Source organism: Muscardinus avellanarius (assembly GCF_963383645.1).
Source record: "Muscardinus avellanarius genome assembly, chromosome: X".
NCBI classification, from domain to species: domain Eukaryota; kingdom Metazoa; phylum Chordata; class Mammalia; order Rodentia; family Gliridae; genus Muscardinus; species Muscardinus avellanarius.
Window position 1 is genome coordinate 52,072,385 of NC_137792.1, and position 19,783 is coordinate 52,092,167.

Sequence of the window (19,783 nt, forward strand, 5' to 3'; positions counted from 1 at the left end):
TATTTTTTAAAACAAGGTCTTGGTAACTTGTTGAGAACCTCAATAAGTTGCTGAGGCTGGCCTTGAACTTGCTATCCTCCTGTCTCAGCTTCCCAAGTAGTGGGATTATAAGCATGTGCCACCACACCTGGCCTGCTTTGGCTAGTCTTAAATAAGAAAACCTGTAATCTATAAAGTCAGCCTGGCCCTAAAAATACCCTCCAATCTAATTAATTATGGAACCTATATGTTATAAGAAGCCCCAGAACCAGGAGGGTGAAGAAGCATCTTTACTTTATCCTTGCAAGAGGAGCTACAGGCACATTCTGCTCCCCACAGAAGATTCCCTGCTTGACTCCACCCTCTCCTGTCCCCTGGGGCAGTGAGAGTCTTAGTTCTCCCCTAACATTCCTGTCTTGTGTAAGAAACAATCTGCTTTGATCAGAATTGGCTAGGGCTTTCATTTGCGCTTCCATAAATCACTGAGCAACAGAAACACTACATTTAATGATCTGTTAGTGCATCCATAGGTGATGGAATAATGCAGTTGAGGCAAGTGGGCTAGATGCCTTCTGGAAAGCCTTGACTTGAAAAATTCCCACCCACACTACACAGTCATCTCCAGTCAGTCACTTTGTCCCTGACATTAACCAACACATGGTCATCACTGCCCCCATCGCTCTTTTGCATGCCTGCTCATAAATGCCTCCTCCCACTTTGACTCCTCTCTCCACTTCACCCTATTGCTCTATTTTTACTTTTTTCCTCTTTCACAGTCTATCACTCATGATCACTGTCATTCTCTGAAAGCACCACAGTACACCTAAAAGTAGCCTTTACCCTATCTGGGATGCCAACCTGTAGTGAACACAGACTGAGAGACAACCTTCCCTCCTGATTCATGCACTGAGAATTAGCCAGGCTTCTTACATTTGAAGATGGACTTTTCTACCTATCTATCACAGCTCCATTCTAGCTCCTGAAGTCACAGGAAGCCCTTTGATACTGCTGTAGCCCATGGAATTGCCACCATGAGCCCATGTGCAGAGCATGAGCCCAAGCACCTAGCTGGAGGAAGCAGTTCCTAGCTGTATTGTGGCCCATGACAAAAATTGTGGCTCCAGCCTATAGGAGTCTAGTGCAACTCAGACCTTACCTGCTGGCACAGCTCTCCAGTTCAATAAGTTGCTCTGGTCCACTGAAGCTGATCTGCTGCTCTGGGGAGCTGAGAGCTGCAGGTGGCTGAGTGGATACAGCTGAGTTTCCCTGGCTATCCTCCAGGTCTCCAGGTCTCTTCTGCCAGGGCTCACAGACATTGGTGGCCACATTCTTCTCCTCATAACTAGGTGAGACACTGAGGAAGAAAGAACATTCTATGTAACAGATGAAGCCAATGTCTCTCATACTTTTGCTACCCCTGAATCCAGCAAGGGGGAAGGGTCTTCTCCAGTTGTCCCAGGCACTGAATTCTTTGGGCGTAGAGTTTTTCCCTGGGTCCCATAGAAAAGGAAGGAGAGATGTCACTTCCTACCCAAGGTACAAGGCACTGTTTCTTAGGTGCTACTTGGCCATGAAAAAAAGACAGTATTGGGTTATTGAGAGCATGGGCCCAGCATTCAGCATCATCTCAATCTTAGCTCAGCCTGCCTCAAATTGTTGCTGAGGACTACACTGAGACAAAGTACCAACTACAATCAATCATGGGACTCTATTTATGGAAGTTAACCCAATACTAGGCAGGCAAATAACACAAGGAGTGGTGGCTTTTCAGAGACCATGTCCTGGAAGCAGTGTAATTCTTTAGCCTCAGGTGGAAAGAAACTAAAATTTCCCAGCAGGTTCAAGAAACTGATTGCCACCTATGGCTGCACCAGGTAGAAGTGCAATCCTCTGTGGAAACATGGTAACAGAGGTTGTCTTCACCAAGTTGGTGAATAAAGACAATGTTCTCCACAAAGAGTGATTCGGGGTCTACTGTGACAGAGGGACAAATGGATGAATAAGCCTTTTTATCCTAGGTCTTGGAGCAGGGCCACTATGATTTTAATTGTAATCCACCCAGGTCATGAAAATGATATCTTAAAATTCTTTACAGTATGCCTTGCTGAAAAATGTAACATCCTAGAGATCTTATTCCCCTGCCACTCTGTCTAGGACACTAAGGAACAAACTGTCTGGAAATCAAGTGGTTGGAAATAGGCAAGATAATACTGAGGGTGACCAGCAACAAAGCCTTAAATTTTAGATTAATTAGTTTCTCTGAATCCCTTTCCTCTGGCTATCATTGGATCAAAGGATACAGGAGCCTAATACAGCTACTGCCAAATATTGATGCAACCACATTATTTTTGTACTGAAGGTTGAACCAAGGGGTGTTCTACCTCTGGGCTACACCCCAGCCCTATTTTATTGGGGTACTGTGGCTTGAACCCAGGGTTATTCTACCTCCCAAATCCATCCATCCATCCCAGACCTACTTTATTTTTTTATTTTGAAACAGGATCTTGCTAAGTTGCTGAGAGTCTTACTAAGTTGCTAAGGTTGGACTACTTCAATCTTCCTGCCTCAGCTTCTCAAGTACTGGAATTACAAGTATGTGCCACCACACTCAGCATTTTTTTTTTTTTTGCGGGTCTGGGAATGGAACCCAGGGACATTTGACCTCCGAGCTACACCCCCTGCCCTGTTTTTTGTTCTTTATTTTGAAACAGGGTCTCGCAAAGTTGTGGAGAGCCTCACCAAGTAGCTGAGACTGTCCGCGAACTGTGCTCCTGTGGTTTCAGCCTCCCGAATGCTGGGATTACAAGCGTGCACCACCACGCCAGGCTTTTTTATTTTCAAACGTTCTCCTGCTAAGTTGCTGAGGCTGGCCTTTCTCAGTCTCCCAAGTACTACAGGCATATACCACCATGCACAACTACAGTCTGACATTTTATGCAAAAGAAAATGTCCACTTTCACTCTTTTACTACCTCCACTTAAATCCTGTTGGTTGACAACAGTTGTTAGCAGTGAGTAAATATAAATATGCTTAAAGTTCACCTACTCCTCTTGCAGACAGACTATATACCAAAAAACCCCATACTTGCAACAGAACAAAGAGGAAAACAGCATATTTTAGATGTAAAATCTGATAACAAAATTGTAATGGGAAAGAGACAGGATACAGTATCTTGTCAAATGAAATCAGGACAACAAAGCTGGTAGAGGAAAGAAGACAACTTTCTGAGTATCACTGAGTTATTCTGACTAAAGGAGCTGCTTCATTTACCTTGAAGGTTTTCTAAAACTAGCGTAAGACATTTATATAGTACTTTATGCCAAGAAATGTGACTTCTATACAGCAAGTTGTGCCAAGAAATGTCTTACATGCTTTACATGTACAAGCTATTTTATCCTTACAACAACCTTATATGGTAGGAGTTATTATTACCACTCTTCTCTACGTGAGGAAATCAAGGAATGGAGTAGGTGAGTAACACACCCAAGGCCACAGAGATAATAAGGTGATAAAGTTGAAATTTGAACTCAAGCAACAAAGTTCATATCCCAACCCAATATAGCATATTATGTCTCTCTGTATGTGGGATGGAGCAGGACTAAGTTGGAGTAGAAATGAGGCTCTAGAGTTTAGATCAATTGAAATAGCTTTGTGAAGGAGGAAAAGTACATACATCTCCACTGCTGTGCAGGACCGGGCCACCCCATCCTGCTCCCTGAGCCCCACAGCACAGCAGCCCAGATTGCCCAAGGGTGAGTGGTGGCCAGAGGATCGTGCTGCCCTCCCCGCAGCTGGACCCTCTGACCCTGGACAGCCCCAAAGAGCACTGTGCAGTGCCCAGCAGAGACCGACGCTAGGGCCCCTGCGGCTCTTTGCGGGCGGCGACCAAGGCCCACCTGCCGCCGCCGCCCCCCTCCACAGCGTGGGGGAAGGGCCGCCCCAGCCCAGGGCCCATTCGTGATCCTCGAGCGCCACCTCGTGGCCATCTCGGGCATGGCCTCCAGAGAAGCCCCGCTGGAGCTCAGCTCGCCTAGGGCGGCCATTTCGCTCGGCATCGGCTCACACCTCCCAGCCGGCGGCACCACCAGAACTGGCGGCTCCAGGAAATGGCGGCCCGCGCAGGCGCACTCACGAATGCCGCGCGCTGTTCTAGGCGCGGACCGCTCTGGTGCGCTCACGCGCGGCGCGTGTACGCCGGCCGCACGCTCGCCAAGGCGCAGGCGCAAACCCATCCCCGACGCTACAGGACCGTTCACGCGCGCGCAGGCGCACACGTTCTGTATCTGCTGTGCTGTCGCCTGTAGTCTGGGGATACTTATGTGGTCCACTGTTGTTCTCTTTCCATCCCGAGTCCGTGTTTCCAAAGAGATCATCAACCCACTAGTGCAGGGGTTGTCAGCCTCAGCAGTATTAATATTTCTGGCCAGATAATTCTGTTGTATGTGTTGTGGGGACAGGTACTGTGCTATGTAATGTAGGATGTTTAGCAATATGCCTGGTCTTTACCCTTTAGATGTTTCCCAGTCTCAATTGTGACAACAAAGTTTATCTAAACGTGCCACCCTAGTATAATGGTTCTTCACCTAGACCAGATAAAAGAAGCCAGGAAGCCTTTCTTCTTTTTTCCTTTTTTTTTTTTTTTTTTTTGTACTGGGGATTGAACTCAGAGGTATTCTACCTTTGCATCCCAGCCGTATTTTATTTTTTATTTTGAAACCGGATCTTGAAAAGTTGCAGAGGATCTCCCTAGTTTGCTGAGGCTGTCCTTGAACCTTCGTTTCTCCTGTCTCAGCCTCTTAAATACTGAGATGACAGGTGTGTGACAACACACCTGGTACTGGGAAGCTTTTTTTTTTCCAACACTAGGGATTGAACCCAGGAGCATTCTTCCACTGAGTTATACTCCCGGCCCTATTTTTATTCTTTATTTTTGAAACAGAGTCTCACTAAGTTGTCAAGGGCCTCACTAAGTAGCTGAGGCTGTCACAAACCTGGGATCCTCCTGTCTCAGCCTCTTGAGTACTGGGATTACAAACATGTGCCATCACACCTGGTTCTGGAAAACTTTTAAAAAGACAACCATGGTGGGGGATCACCTCAGAAAGATGAAATCAAAATCTCCACCTGGGGCTCAGGAAGTATTTTGTTCTTTAATTCTTTGCAGCTGATTCTCAAGTGCAGCAAGAGTTGGCAAATACTGTCATCAAGAAAGTTTGTATTGATTTTGCAAACTTAAACATCAGAGCAAAGTACTTCTGAGCCTGTTCTCTAGAGTTGGCTAGATCTTGATTTTATTTATAGCTCTGCTTCTCATAGAAATATGACCCTCAGTTTCCTCCTCTATTAAGTTGCATAATCAGAAATCTGATACTTTCTGGGAGTTGGAGAGTAGATGAAACCATAGAGTGCTTTACACATCAACCAGTTTGGAAATTACTAGTTCTGGGTATTAAGAATAGCTCCAAAATACAGTTCATAAACTAGCTTTTTGTAGTTTCTCCTGAGGTTTTTCTTTGAGCCTTTTTTTTTTTTGGGGGGACTCACCTCTATCACTTCTAAAATCTTGGATAAGTCTTGTAACCTTTACGTACTTGCTTCCCCATTTTATTCATTTCTGGTTTGCTGGGAAGAGTGAATGTGCTCTGCATGTGCCAAAATATAGAGTGGGTTGAGGCTAACCAATGAGGGGGATGCAGATGGAGCAGGGTCCTCATCAACCATGATAAGGAAATTGGATCTTATTTCAAGGTTTAAGCCCAAAAGGAGCCTGGTGTACTGTACGTTTAAAAACGAAAGCATAAGCTGGGTGTGGTGGCACACACCTATAATCCCAGTACTTGGGAGAGTAAGGCAGGAGGATTCCAGGTTCCAAGGCAACTTCAGCAAGTAGTGAGACTCTCATCAACCTAGGGAATCCATGTTTCAAAGCATAAATAATAAGCTGGGCGTGGTGCCACATGCTGGTAATCCCAGCATTTGGGAGGCTGAGACAGGAAGATCACTGTTCAAGGACAGCCTCAACTACTTGTGAGGCTCTCTGCAACTCAGTGAGACCCTGTTTCAAAATAAAAAAAATTAAAAAAAAATAGGGCCGGGTGTAGAGCTCGGAGGTCAAATGCCCCTGGTTTCCATCCCCAGACCCGAAACACACACACACACACACACACACACACACACACACACAAATAATATACAGCTGGGGGTGTAGTTCAGAGGTAGAATGTCCCTGGGTTCAATCACCAGTACACACCCAAAATAAATACATGTTTTCATTTCCACATCACATTGCAGTTATTTTTTTAACTTAAACGATATGGGGAGGGAGTGGATTTGTAAGGTGTGAGGCCTTATGTGCTTTTTGTTTCTGTTTCAAATTGCATTGACAGTTAACAGTAAAAAAAAAAAACAGCAGACAGTTGCTATATACTATGCTTTAGTGCTTTATATTCTTCCCAGCAACGTGAGATGGGACAAAAGGCCAAGTAGCACTACCTAATTAGCATTAATGTTTTGTTCCAATCTAGGCCAGGCTTTGGCCACCCCCTCCACCACCTCGCCCCAGCCTGAGTGCTCCTTGAAAACAGAGCCATGTCTGATTTGTCTGTGTAGGTGTCATCCTAGTGGTTGCTGCTAAAAGAGGGTAGCTCTTCCTGATTATAGAGTACTTCCTGACTGGAAGAACCAGGGTTTAGTGAAAAGCTCCTCAGTCCCAGAGGTGGAGGCTAGAGGGTTCCTGCTAGGGCTTCTGCCTTGCCACACACCTCAGGCTAGTTCATAGACCTGGCTGGCCACATCTTCCTAGCCAAAGGCTATTACACACCCCAGCTCCTCCTCTGTGCTGTCTGCTTATGCCTTACCTGTTAGGGTCTGCCTTTGTGTCTTCCAAGTCTGCTGCGTTGTCACGCTTCCTGTCATCGGGGATAGCAGAGGCCAAAGAGCTGCTGGAGCTGGGGGAAAGAAGCACAGAGGCCTGATGAATCCTCATACCAAACGAAGCTGGGCCTTAGGTCTTCCCCTTTCCCGGGAAAAGGGGGTTCACGTCTTCCAAGAAAGGTTGTCCTTTCAGTTGTGCTTCTGGAGCCATCTGTCCTTCCCAGCCACATGCCATGTGCTCTCTGGGGCTGAGCCTTCTAGTGCTAGCTGGATGTCTCTAGGATTATTCTTCCTGACTTTTGCTTGCTGGACCAGGTTGTAGTTTCTATAGAGAATCTGTTCCCAAGCTCAGAGTCCTGATGTCCTCCCCTCTGTAGCTGACCCTCCATTGCCCCAACTACATCATCAATGTAGTTGAGTCAACTGACTTATCACTTGTCCCTCTTTTCCCACTTCCCCCAGTGAATGGGTACAGCTCCAAATTGAGTTCCTCCTATATATCCCTGTCCTTCTGGGACTACCTAATGTGAAGGTGGCATGGCACCGAGAGTGGGAGGGGATACTGGGGCATCGGAGCTGAGGCTGAGCTCTATCTGGCAATGGGAACTGTCACTGAGGCAGCCATCATGTCTTTTTCTGATGGCTTCTTGTTCTGACTTAAAGGAATGAGAGATGGCACCATGCACAACCTGATTGTCCAGGAAAGGGATGAAACTACCAGGTGAGCCCACCTGTAGAAGGAGAGTAGCTTCTGTCTCCAGTAGATGATGGGGAATGAGGAATTGCTTAAGCGAATACTTGGGTAATAACACTCATTTACATCCCAAGACAGCCTGACAGGTGTGGCAGTGTGGTATAGTGGTTCGGCGCAGCTTCTAAGAGGCATTTCCTGGATTCAAATCACAACTTTGCTACTTCCCTGATGTGTGACCGTGGGAACATCATCTGACCTCTCTTGGCCTCAGTTTTATTGATGAACTAGGAATGATAATCATGTTTGCCTCATAAGTGTTCTTAATAGAATAAATGAATTCACAGCCATGTACTTCAAATAATGCATGGGCCATAACATAACATATGCTAATATGTTCCTGCTCTTACTGGGCCCCAGGGCTATTTGGAGAAGCAGTCCATGTGATACAGATTTATTGGGGCTCACATATCCAGGCTTCCCAGGGTTAAGCCACATCCTCTGTCTGTAAAATAGGCAGACAGATGCTCACAGGGCATCACATCACCTGTGCAAGGCTGTGCCCTGCACTTGGGTAGTATCCTCACTAATAATTCCTCATGCTTGTTCCTAAACATGTTTATGCCAGCTGTGCTTGGGACCATAATTGCCAAATTTAATTATTGCATTAACTCATGAAAATGAATGAAGGAGAGTTGTTGTTTCCATGAGAAGCAACCAGTACTTTAGAAACAGACAGTAAACAAGTTTCTTAAAAATCACTGTCAAATTCAGTATAAGTATGATAACTCTAAAAGACTGAACTAAAAATCAAGATTTTTTTTGACTATTCTGCAAGTTACTTGGAGGTTTAGCTGACTTTAAAGAAACAAAGAGGAAAGCAGAAGCTTCTTGTTTATGAAGTGCATAGGCTGAAAGGATGACACAGATGAGTATTCAGAGATAAAGCAACCTAGAAAGAGACCTAGTCACATTGAACCAAAAGTTTCCTATGGTAGCTTGTTACTACATATCAGGTCAGTCTGTATCACCATGGGGAGAGGGCAGGAGGCAATATCTAAGGGGTTAACATCCCCGCTGCCAGGGAAAGGGATTTGGGCTTTATTTCAAGGAAAGCAGGAGTCACTGGACTACTGAAGCAGTAAAGAAATGTGAACTGGCTTATTGTGTCTGTGGGAGGGTACTGAGGATTGAATACAGGGGAGTCTACCACTGAGCTACACCCCCAACACTTTTTTTGTGGGTCTGGGGATGGAACCCAGAGGCATTTGACCTCTGAGCTACATTCTCAGTCCTATTTTTTATTCTTTATTTTGAAACAGGGTCTCACTGAGTTGTGGAGGGCCTCACTAAGTAGCTGAGGCTGTCCGCGAACTGTGATCCTCCTGTCTCAGCCTCCCAAATGCTGGGATTACAAGCGTGCGCCACTACGCCCAGCTACCCCAACATTTTTTATTTTTTAATTTTGAAACAAGATCTTGCTAAGTTGTTGAGGGTCTGGAAACGTTGCAGAAGCTGGACTCAAATCTGCCACCCTCCTCTCTCGGCCTCCCAAGTACTGGGATTATAGGCATGTACTACCACACCCAGTACCTAATTTAATTTTTAAGACTATCCTTCTGACACTTCAGCAGACAAAAATATGCAGATTTATAAGTCCTCCCTATTAGTAACATCTCAAGAACCGAGTTCCTGGTCCAGTGGCCTTTCCTGGACCTGCTCAGAGACAGTGGTTTCAGAGGTGGGGCTTACTGTCTCATGTTGGCAGTCAGTAAAGTTTGTGAGGGAAAGGGACCCGAGTGGGTTTACAAAGGGAGAGAGGGGCAGCTGAGACAGCCAGCTAGGGTTCCTCCCCAAGATCCCTCCTATCTAGACTACAGGAGGGCAAAGGTGTGTATGCAGGGTGTGGGCCTGGCATCTTGCAGTTGCAGCTCTTTGCAGACCCATGCTTTGCTATTCCTGCCTAGCATTTAGCACATTCTGGAGCTGAACCATTTGTGCCAACACCTGTATACTTAACATTTGTCCTTGGGGATGATTCATGCTTAATTTGGAGGAACTTGGGGACAGATGGGGCTTTGCAACTTTTCAAATAATCCAAAAAAGTGGCTCCTAACTCCACCCAGGTCCAGGAACCCAGAGCCCAGCCAAACAACCTTGTTTTTTAGTTCATTTCAGGGTACCACTGCTTTTCCTCTCATTGGTTCTCAGAGTGGAGCTGGCCAGGGAAAGGGGGTCAGGCAATGAAATGAAACTTCGGGGCTCCTTACCCTTTGGGGAAGACAGAAAGCAGGAACAAAGGGCCTCCTGGCTAGTCCTCAGAGCTCAACCAAGAAGTAAGAAGGCCTGAATTTGTTCATTTGATCATTCATTCATTCATTCATTCATCCTTTTTGCATTTCCCACACGTTGATTTCTCCTGTTCAGGTGAAGGCTAGACTTCCATATGTGAATGGAAGCTGCTCTGAAGAAGCTTGGAAGCCAGTGGCAGGGGTGAGAGGAGAAAAAGGAACAAGACTAGAGCATAGGTTAGTCCAAGAAGAAATGGAAAGCCTAAGAACAAAGGTGTGGAAGAGGATAGGAGTATGGAAAAAGCAATAGACAGGAGCCCCTGGAATTGATCAGCACCTCATCCCCAGGAGCCCAAGCAGTATGGAAGCTTGAGCTTAGCCTGTAACTAGTGACATGAGAGAACCCATCTCCTGCAAGCACCTCACCCTTCTCTTTCTGACTCAACATCTGCTCTGATCAAGCCTTCTGGTGAGGATCCCACAGCTCCAGATTCCACGTTGTCATCATCCAACTGTGCTCTTGATCTGTTGTGGGAAGAGAAGTGTTTGCTGATTCTTGACTGAACTTCAATCTTATCCAACTTAGATGTCCTGAAAATGGGCCGCAAAGACCAGAAACACAGGCTCTTATTGCCCCCTTGCATTATTGTGATTAGAACCAATCTAAGTCCATGTGGACTCCAACACCAAGTGTTTCTTCATTTCTTCCAAACTTGATGGTATAGGAGTGATGGTGGAAACAAGAAACAGAGCCAGGCAGAGGCTCAGGATGGGGAAAGTATGTTGGGGGCCTGACAGTGGGCAGAGCAAGGGGCAAGGCACTTAGAGCAGAGACAGGGCTGTCCCAGTCATCCAGGGCCCCTCCTTTCATTCCTGTAGTTCAGAATCCTGACCAGATGCTCCAGAGCTCCATGTTGAGAATACAGGTCTGTGGGTTCAAATTTCATTGAGAAAAAGCCCAACCAGGTATATCCTCCCCTGTTCTGGCATGGAGGACAGGTCCATAGGATGACCCTGGATTCATGATCCTCCACCATGGCTCTCCCCATTCTTTTTTTTTTTTTTTTTTGCAGTACTGGGGATGGAACTCAGGGGCATTGTACCTCTAAGCTACACCCCCAGCCCTATTTTTTAGTCTCTTTTATTTTTTGAAATAGGGTCTCACTGAGTTGCGACGGGCTTCACTAAATAGCTGAGGCTGTTCATGAACCGCGATCCTTCAGTCTCTCCCTCCTGAATTCTGGGATTACAAGCATGTGCCACCATGCCTGACTGACTTCCCATTCTTGACACCCCTACACCCACCAAATATCTCCCTCTGTCCAATCTGCTGGCCTTACTTTGAACAGATCATTGATAAGGCTATTGTGTCCTGGAGGAAAAGCATAGCGAGTGTGGCAACTTCATGTGAACAAAGGAACCCAGTGAAGACCAAGGGCTGGGACAGGGCCACCTGGCCTGAATTTTCACCCCGCTTTGCAACTGCCTGCCTCTCTCCAGGCCCCATCCATCCATCCATCCATCCATCCATCCATCCATCCATGCAATATTCATTGAAGACCTGCACTATCCCCAGGAGCACAGAAAGGACAGGGCATCACTGCTCCTTGCTCTATGCGCTGACAAGGAGCCAGGGAGGCCCTTCAGCTGGGTACTTGTATAATCTATGTTCTGGGGATAAAGATCTTTTCCCTGCAGTGAGCTACCTTTCAGATTCTGTGTTGGGGACCTTGAAGACCTCTTCACTGGCCAAGTCTTTCTTGAGCTCTCTTGAGCAGGGGGCCTCCATATCTTTGTGGCCTGGGGAAGGCCTATGGAGAAAAGAAATATAAGTTAACCACTTATCAAATCACCACACTCTGATGGGGGCAGTTGTCTCATCCCATGGGCAATGTCTCTATGCCCACTTTCCAGGTACGCAACCTGAGCCCAAGAAATCCTGAGTTACTTGTTCCAAATTCCATAAGTCAGAAAGGAAACGCTGGGATTTGAACCTTGGCGGTCTCCACTTCAGAGCTCTGCAATATCAGTATACGCCTGGTCATAATCTCCTAATTCACCCTTCACTCTGTTACCTTTGAGGTCATCAGGGGCTCCATGTTGTCAAATATAATATAGAAAATCTCATTATCTCAGTAACTATCAGTAGTATTGACAAAGTGGGCCATTCCCTCCTCCTTGCCAACTCTCTCTCCTCTCTTGATCCTATGACACTTTCTGCCTTGCTTGCCACACATTTCTGGTCTACTTCATATTTTTATCTTCGTCTGCCCCTTAAATGTTGGTGTTACTAGTGTTCCTCCCTGTCTGCATGCTTCACCATGTCCCACAGTATCAGATGGCATCTTGAGCTAATGACTTCTAAATCCAGATAGATATGTGGGGGACAGTCTGGAGATGGGATAGTAGGACATGGTATCACACAGATGGGTGGACAATGGTAGAGGCCTGGGCCCAGAGAAGGGAGGCGGGAATGCAAACATCTCTAAAATACAACCACAGGATTAGCTAAGGAGGAGAATAAATGGATCTAGAATTTCCTCTGAATTCATTTTGGATGTTCACTTTCTCCAGGAAGCCTTCTCTGAATCCCCACTGCTCCAAGGGATTAAGGGATTACCTCCTGCATACATTTCTGCCTCCCTCTGCAGACCAATTTCACAAAAGGCAAAGGCCTAGTCTTTCTGCTTAGATCTCTTCTAACCTCTACCTCAGCCTCCCTTGAGCCCAGCTCTCAGCCATCAATCCTATCTGCCTGTCACCTGGCTGTCTGATACCTGCTTCCTCTAGCACAGGGGCTGGGCTCCTTGAGCTGTGGAGGCTGACTCAGGGATCCAGCTCATTCCCAGTGGCCCTTTTTGCCTGAGTGGCCTCAGGGACTTCACAGCCCCAGTGTGTCCACCCACCACAGTTGACCAGTCCTATCACTTCTTGGAAGCCCATGGCACACAGAGTGGTCAGCCTCACAGGCTGACCTTGTTCATGCCTGTATCTGCCTCTCTCATCTGACAGAGAGTCAAGAACTTTGGCCCAGGAGGTTCTAGTCACTACAGATTCCCAGGGCCAGACCTGTGGTCTTGCAAAGACCAAGTGCTGATTCCATAAGTTGCTGAAGTGACAGAATGAATTAGGGGTAGAAAACCCAGGTTGACCACGTCTACCAACCTGTCAGTCTCACGCGTAGCAAGACCAGCCCCCCAGCCTTATCATTTGCATCCTGGCCCTCTTCTATTCTTGTATCTCTAAAACAGTGTGGAGTGATATAGGACAGCAGCAGGGCTCCCATACCTCAGGCCTTCCAGGTCTGGGGCCACCAGGCGGAGTCCTGCTCTGGGTGTCATGATCTGCAGGCGGACAATCTCTTCACCTCTTGAGCTGTGGGTCAAAGGAGAGCTCTGTGTTTGTCCAAGAATGCTCCTTCTCAGCTGCTTCCTGCTCATACAATGACATCTGGACCCCTCCCCTTCTATCTGTCTTTGTTCTTATCTCCTCTTTGCCCTTGAGCTTTCTTGGTGCTACAGCTGAGTTCTGGTCTCTGACCTGCAGGCCTCAGAGGAAAGAGAGCCTTCCTTTAGGCATAGCAAAGGGACTTTTAGGTAAAAATGAGACCAGATCAGCTCTGGCAAAGGAAAGCTATGGGATGGGCTTGAAGATGGAGATGGGGGTTGGCATGATTACACTGACACCTAAGAAAGGCCACTCGGAAAGCCACTCGGGGGTCCCAGGACGTGGAGGGATTGGAGGGGCCAGGGTGAAGACAGAGAGGCAAGAGCCCTGCACTTTAGGTGAGCCTGAGTAATGAGCCTTGGAGTTGACCCCAGTTTTTGGCTCTAACCTAGACAAGGAGCTCATGGTGGGCTGGGTCAGTGACTGCTACCTCTGTCCCTCTACCTCCATCCTGAGTAGGGCCTGGAGCACTAGAATTAACCAGAGGGGTACAGAAATACAAGGAGTGCATGGGATAGGGCTTTTCCCATGAGCAATGTTTCCTTTTACTTTTTTGGTACTGGGCATTGAACCCAGGGGAGTTCTACATCTGAGGTACACTCTCAGCCCTTTTTAATGTTTATTTGGTAACAGATTCTTAGTAAGTTGCTGAGGCTGGCCATGAATGTGCAATCCTCCTGTCTCAGCCTCTCAACCACTGGGATTACAGAGAGGGACCATTATACCTGGTGAGAAATGCTTCTTTTTTTTTTTTTTTGGCGGGTTTGGGGGTGGAACGCAGGGGCATTCGACCTCCAAGCTACACTCTCTGCCCTGTTTTTTATTCTTTATTTTGAAACCGGGTCTCACTGAGTTGCAGAGGGCCTCACTAAGTAGCTGAGGCTGTCTGTGAACCGTGATCCTCCAGATTTCAGCCTCCCGAATGCTGGGATTACAAGCGTGTGCCACCATGCCCAGCTGAGAGATGCCTTCTTAAAGAATCAGATGAAGCTGAGTGCAGTGGTACATGCCTGTAATATCAGTACTTGGTAGTCTGAGACAGGAGGATCACAGGTTCCAGGCCAGCCTCAGCAACTTAACAAGACCGTGTTTCAAAATAAAAATAAAAAGGGCTATGGGTATAGGTCCGAGGTAGAGCACCCTTGGGTTCAATCCCAGTAACACACACACACACACACACACACACACACACACACACACTCCAGATCAAATGACACCTCTTCCAGAGGGGCTGTTATGAGATTGAACTGTGCCCCCTCAATGCTATATTTATGTCCTAAACCCTGTTTTTGTGAAGGCCCCCTCATTTGGAAACAGAGCCTTTGCAGGTGCAATCAAGGCAAAATGAGATCATACTGGAACAGGGTGGGCCCTAATCCAGTGACTGGTGTCCTTACAAGATGAGGGAACTCTGAAGCCTGACACACACACAGAGGGAAGACAGCCGAGTGAAGACACAGGCAGAGACTGGAGGGATGTGGCCACTAGCCAGGGACTGCTGGCAACCAGCAGAGGAGGCAAGGAGGAGCATCTGGAGGGAGCCAGGCCCCAGGGCACCTAGAACCCGGACATGGGGACACTGAGCCTGGACGTCTCTGGAAAGGACCGGTGGCTCTCTGCCTGGTCCGTCTCACTGTCACACTCACCGAAGCCTGACCTTGCTTGGCACTGTTGGACCAAAACAACAAAGCAGGTTTGGAAGTGAGTGGAGTCGTGGCTGGCTTCTGAGCAGCTCGCGGCTGTTCCGGGCCAGCCTGGTCTCACAGAGGCTCTCTGCGCTTCCTTCAGCTTCAGCTCCGCCCTACGGGGTGTCCCGGCAATGGCGGCCATGCTCCTGAGGGCCAGGCCCAAGGTGAGTGGGCAGCCCTTCCCTGGGCAGCATCTCCCCTCGGCACTCCCCTTCCGGCCCCCAGATCTGGGACCAGCATCGCCCCTCTCCTGAGCCTCCTGACTTCTGTCAGCTACTCTTTCACAAGGCTGCTGCAGGCAGCTGAACCTCCCCACCTACTGAGCTCTAGGGGAGGGAGGGGGTCCCAGGTCTTGTTGCCGCTAGCATTTCCTGGGACCCAGGCGCTTAAATTCCCCTACAGCCACAGGAATGACTTATTTTAGGCCCCAGTATCTTTCGAGGACGTGTCGGTGTATTTCACCAAAACAGAATGGAAGCTTCTAGACCTCAAACAGAAGATTCTCTACAAGCGGGTGATGCTGGAGAACTATGGCCATTTAGTGTCACTGGGTAAGTGACCCCACCATGTGCACACACACAGACTCGCCTACTCTGTCTCTAACTCTATTTCTGAGTTTCCTTATTTGATGGGTGCTGTGAGCCCAGGAAAAAAAATGCATTTTTACACCACACCAGTAATCTTTTCTATTTTATTCTTATTATTTTTGTACTGGGGTTTTATTTTTTTAAATTTTAAACACGGTCTTGCTAGGTTGCTAAGGCCAGCCTTGAACCTACATGTACTCCTCCTATCTCAGCCTCCCAAGTACTGGGATTACAGGCCTGCACCACTTACACCCAGCAAGATCAGTAGTCTGCTGTAGGCCCCATGTCCTCTTAATAGTAGTTTCCTTCTAAATGATATAGACCTATGAATGTTTTAGGTAAATGGTGGGCCTATAAATTATATCTGTAATACCACTACTTGGAAGGATGACACAGGATTTCAGGTTCAAGGACAGCCTCAGAAACTTAGTGAGACCGTTTCAAAATAAAAAATGTCAGGTGTGGTGGCACACACTTGTTATTCCAGTACTTGGGAGGCTGAGACAGGAGGATCACAGGTTCACAGCCAGCCTCAGTAACTTAATGAGGTGCTCCACAACTTAGTGAGACCTTGTTTCAAAATAAAGAATAAAAAATAGGGCTGGGAGGGTGTAGTTTGGAGGTAGAATGACTCTGGGTTCCATCCCTTGTACCACAAAAAATAAAAAAATAAAAAAAATAAAATAGAAAATAAGCCAGGCACAATGGAGCACACCTGTAATCCCAGTACTTGGAAGGCTGAGACAGGAGGATCATAGGCTAGAGGCCAGCTTTGGCAACTTAATGAGGCCCTCCACAAGTTAGTGAGAGCCTGTTTCAAATAAAAAAAAAATATAAGGCTGGGGCATATCTCAGAGGTAGAATACTCCTGGGTCAATCGGGCATGGTAGCACACACTTATAATCCCAGGACTTGGGAGGCTGAGACAGGAGGCTCACAGTCCAAGGACAGCCTCAGCTGCTTAGAGAGGCCCTATACAACTTAGTGAGACCCTGTTTCAAAATTAAGAATGAAAAATAGGACTGGGATGTAGCTTGGAGGTAGAATGCCCCTGAGTTCAATCCCCAGTACCGAAAAAAGAATACTCCTGAGTCCAATCCCCAGCAACACACACACACACACACACACACACACACACACACACAGAAAGAAATTTGGAAACAGATGAATGGAAAAGAGGCCATTTGAGGACTCCAGCTCAGATTTGAAGGAGTGATATAGTCACAAGCCAAAAAACAGCAAGAGTTGCCAGCAACAAAAGCTAAGAAAATTGCCCCGCGTGGTGGCGCACGCTTGTAATCCCCGCGCTTGGGAGGTGGAGACAGGAGGATCGCATAGGTTCGAAGCCAGCCGCACTGGCTTAAGAGACCCTGTTTTCAAATTTTAAAAAAGTATAAAATAGGTCTGGGAGTGTAGCCCGGAGGTAGAAGGGCTTCCAGGAAACCCGGTACCAACAAAAAAAGAAAAAGAAAATAGATGAAAAATTTAAAAGCCTGGAACAGATTCTCCCTCGGAGCCTACAGAAGAAGCATGACCCTGCTCACACCTCCATTTCAGATTTGTGGACTTCCAAATCGTGAGAAGGTAAACTGTTGTTTCAAGCCACCTAGTTTCTGGTACTGTGTTACAATGACTCCCGCCTCTCCTTCCCTGCAGCTCCTCCCCCTCCCCAGATCCTCAGCCACAAGTAGCTCTAGTCCAGTTTGACGTTTTCAACTGGGTTGAAGCCATGGCCCCATACTAATCAGCGAACATTCACTGTAGCCGCAATTACCTATGGGAAAGTGAAGGATGAAGACCTCTCAGAAGAAAGGAGTGGGGAATTCCTTCCCATTGCCCTTAGATGTATTTCCCCCTAATGCCAGCAGGTGGCAATACTGGTCTCTTCCTGTAGCCGAATAAAGGCCCTGCAGATTGGCAAAACCTTAATTAGGAGCACACAGTGATACTTTTGCTCAGGCACTGCATTGATTATTTTATATTACAGTTAGTATATGGAAAAGCCTTGGGAAGTAGGTATTACTTTTCTCCCTCTTTTACACACGAGAAAACGGAGGCACAGAGAGGTGAAAAGAATTGCTCAAGGGCACATAGCCAATCTGAAGGTAAAACCAAAGTTATGCCAGCTGAGTATGGTGGCGCAAGCCTGTAATCCCGGTACTTAGGAAACTGAGACAGAAGGAATAAATGTTTAAGGCCATTCTCAGCAATTTAGCAAGACCCTGTTTCAAAATAAGAAATAAAATAGGGTTGGAAGTGTAGCTCAGAGGAAGAATGTCCCTGGGTTCCATCCCCAGTACCACTAAAATAAAACAACAACAACAACAACAACAACAACAACCAACCAGGGCTATGCCTTGTGCTGAAAGTTGGGGTCTTACTTACTGTTCTCAACTGCTCTGCCAACGAGCATGCTGTGGGCACAGATTGGGGCCAGGACTCAGGAGATACTGTTCTGGTATGATGAGGCAGAGTCAAGCATGACCAGTACAGTAGTGGCAGAGCAGCCAGGCCTGGGAATTCTGAGAAGGGGTGCTCCTGCAAGGCCAGTTTCTGGCAGAGAAGGTAGCCAAGTGAACTAGTTCACAGAGTGGATAGCACTCAGAAGAAGCTCACCTTCAAACTATAGCTAAGGTAGCCAGGCGTGGTAGCGCATGCTTGTAATCTCCGCATTTGAGAGGCTGAGACAGGAGAATCACACAGGTTCAAAGCCAGCCTCAGCTACTTAGTGAGGCTCTCAGCAGCTTAGTGAGACCCTGTTTCCAAATAAAATAGAAAATAGGTCTGGGAGTATGGCCCAGAAGTAGAAAAGCCCCTGGGTTCCACCCCCAGTACCACCAAAACAAATAAATAAATAAATAAATAAATAAATAAATAAATAAATAAAACTATAGCCAAGGTAGACAGGGCAGGGAGGGCATAGCCTCAGTAGGGATGTTCTTGAGGACCAAGCTATGATACTCCCCTCTCCCGCTCTACCATAAACCAGCCTTTTATATGGGTGTTTTAGGACCCCAATGTTTGGTGGCATTTCCACTGGCTGGGTTTCTCAAGAAGCTGGGCTGGTGGGAACTGGGCATGGGGGACTAAGGGCATCTGCCTGCTGAGTGCACTATATGATGGAGTTGGGTCAGAGAAGGAGGCTCCCCAAACGTCTAATGAGGGGGGGGGCTCTCCATTGTGAGACAGCTCTGGTGTCTAGAGCACTTCATAATCTGGTCCTTTACTAATCCAATTGATGATACTTTGGTATGAAAGCTCTAGCAAAGGAAGACAGTCATTTTTCTCTGATAGCCAGATGATCAGTATTAACTACTCAAAGGAATTTTCTGGAATAAATGTTAAAATGTGTTTCAAATCAAATCCATAAGACAGTACAAACTAATTGTCCACTTATCTTTTCTCTTAAAAAGCACCTGAAACCATTTATTGCTTTTTGTCCCTGAAAGTTCATATATTAATGTCTTAACCCCTATGGCCTCAGAATGTGACTGGACTTGGAAGCAAATTTTCAAAGAGACAATTAAGGTAAACTGAGGTCACAAGGGTGGGCCCTGATCCAGTGTAACTTTCACTCTCATAAAAACAGGAAATTCTCCTTATCTTTCTCTCTCTCTCTCTCTCTCTCTCACACACACACACACACACACACACCCAAACACACACACACACAGAGGGAGGGAGGGAGGGAGGGAGGGAGGAAGGGAGGGAGGGAGGGAGGGAGGGAGAGAGAGAGAGAGAGAGAGAGAGAGAGAGAGAGAGAGAGAGAGAGAGAGAGAAATGACCATTTAAATGCCAAGGAGTCAGACCTCAGGGGAAACCAACCCTGTCCACATCTTGGTCTTGGAATTCTAGCCTCAGGAGCCTTGAGACAAGTTGTGATTGTCTGTGGTACTTGCTTTGACATCATTACCCCCAAATAGCCTATCAATCACCAAGCCACCTAGATACTTGTAAAGAGTTCTAAAATCTTCCTTTTCAAATTCCCAAAGGTTCTGATGTACACGTGTTCTTATGGGGACAAACAGACAGAGAATGTTAAAGAGACGGTGGTCATATGTCTACAAATGGTTGTGGAGCTTGAACCAGGAGCTGAAATAGCATTAAGAGAACCAGAACAGACCCTAGGGGCCTAGGAAGTGATCTGTAGGGACATAAATTCTCCACTTCTGGCCTCAGGGGTCTTCCAGCAAGTAACAGAGGCACAGTTCTCAGCAGACCTGGGTT

The 19,783-nt window shown here is 46.9% G+C and overlaps 1 protein-coding gene across 1 annotated transcript in view; it reads right to left on the reverse strand.

Moving 5' to 3' along the window:
* ZNF185 (zinc finger protein 185 with LIM domain) overlaps positions 1-19,783 on the reverse strand; it is a gene marked incomplete at both ends in the record, with an annotated part of 51,612 nt that overhangs the window by 20,422 nt on the left and 11,407 nt on the right. Inside the window, 6 exons of the mRNA XM_080718912.1 lie at positions 1,136-1,333; positions 3,955-4,128; positions 6,837-6,926; positions 10,261-10,425; positions 11,541-11,645; positions 13,123-13,209. Of these exons, the coding sequence (XP_080575038.1) occupies positions 1,136-1,333; positions 3,955-4,128; positions 6,837-6,926; positions 10,261-10,425; positions 11,541-11,645; positions 13,123-13,209 (819 nt within the window). The remainder of the gene's footprint in view (positions 1-1,135; positions 1,334-3,954; positions 4,129-6,836; positions 6,927-10,260; positions 10,426-11,540; positions 11,646-13,122; positions 13,210-19,783) is intronic.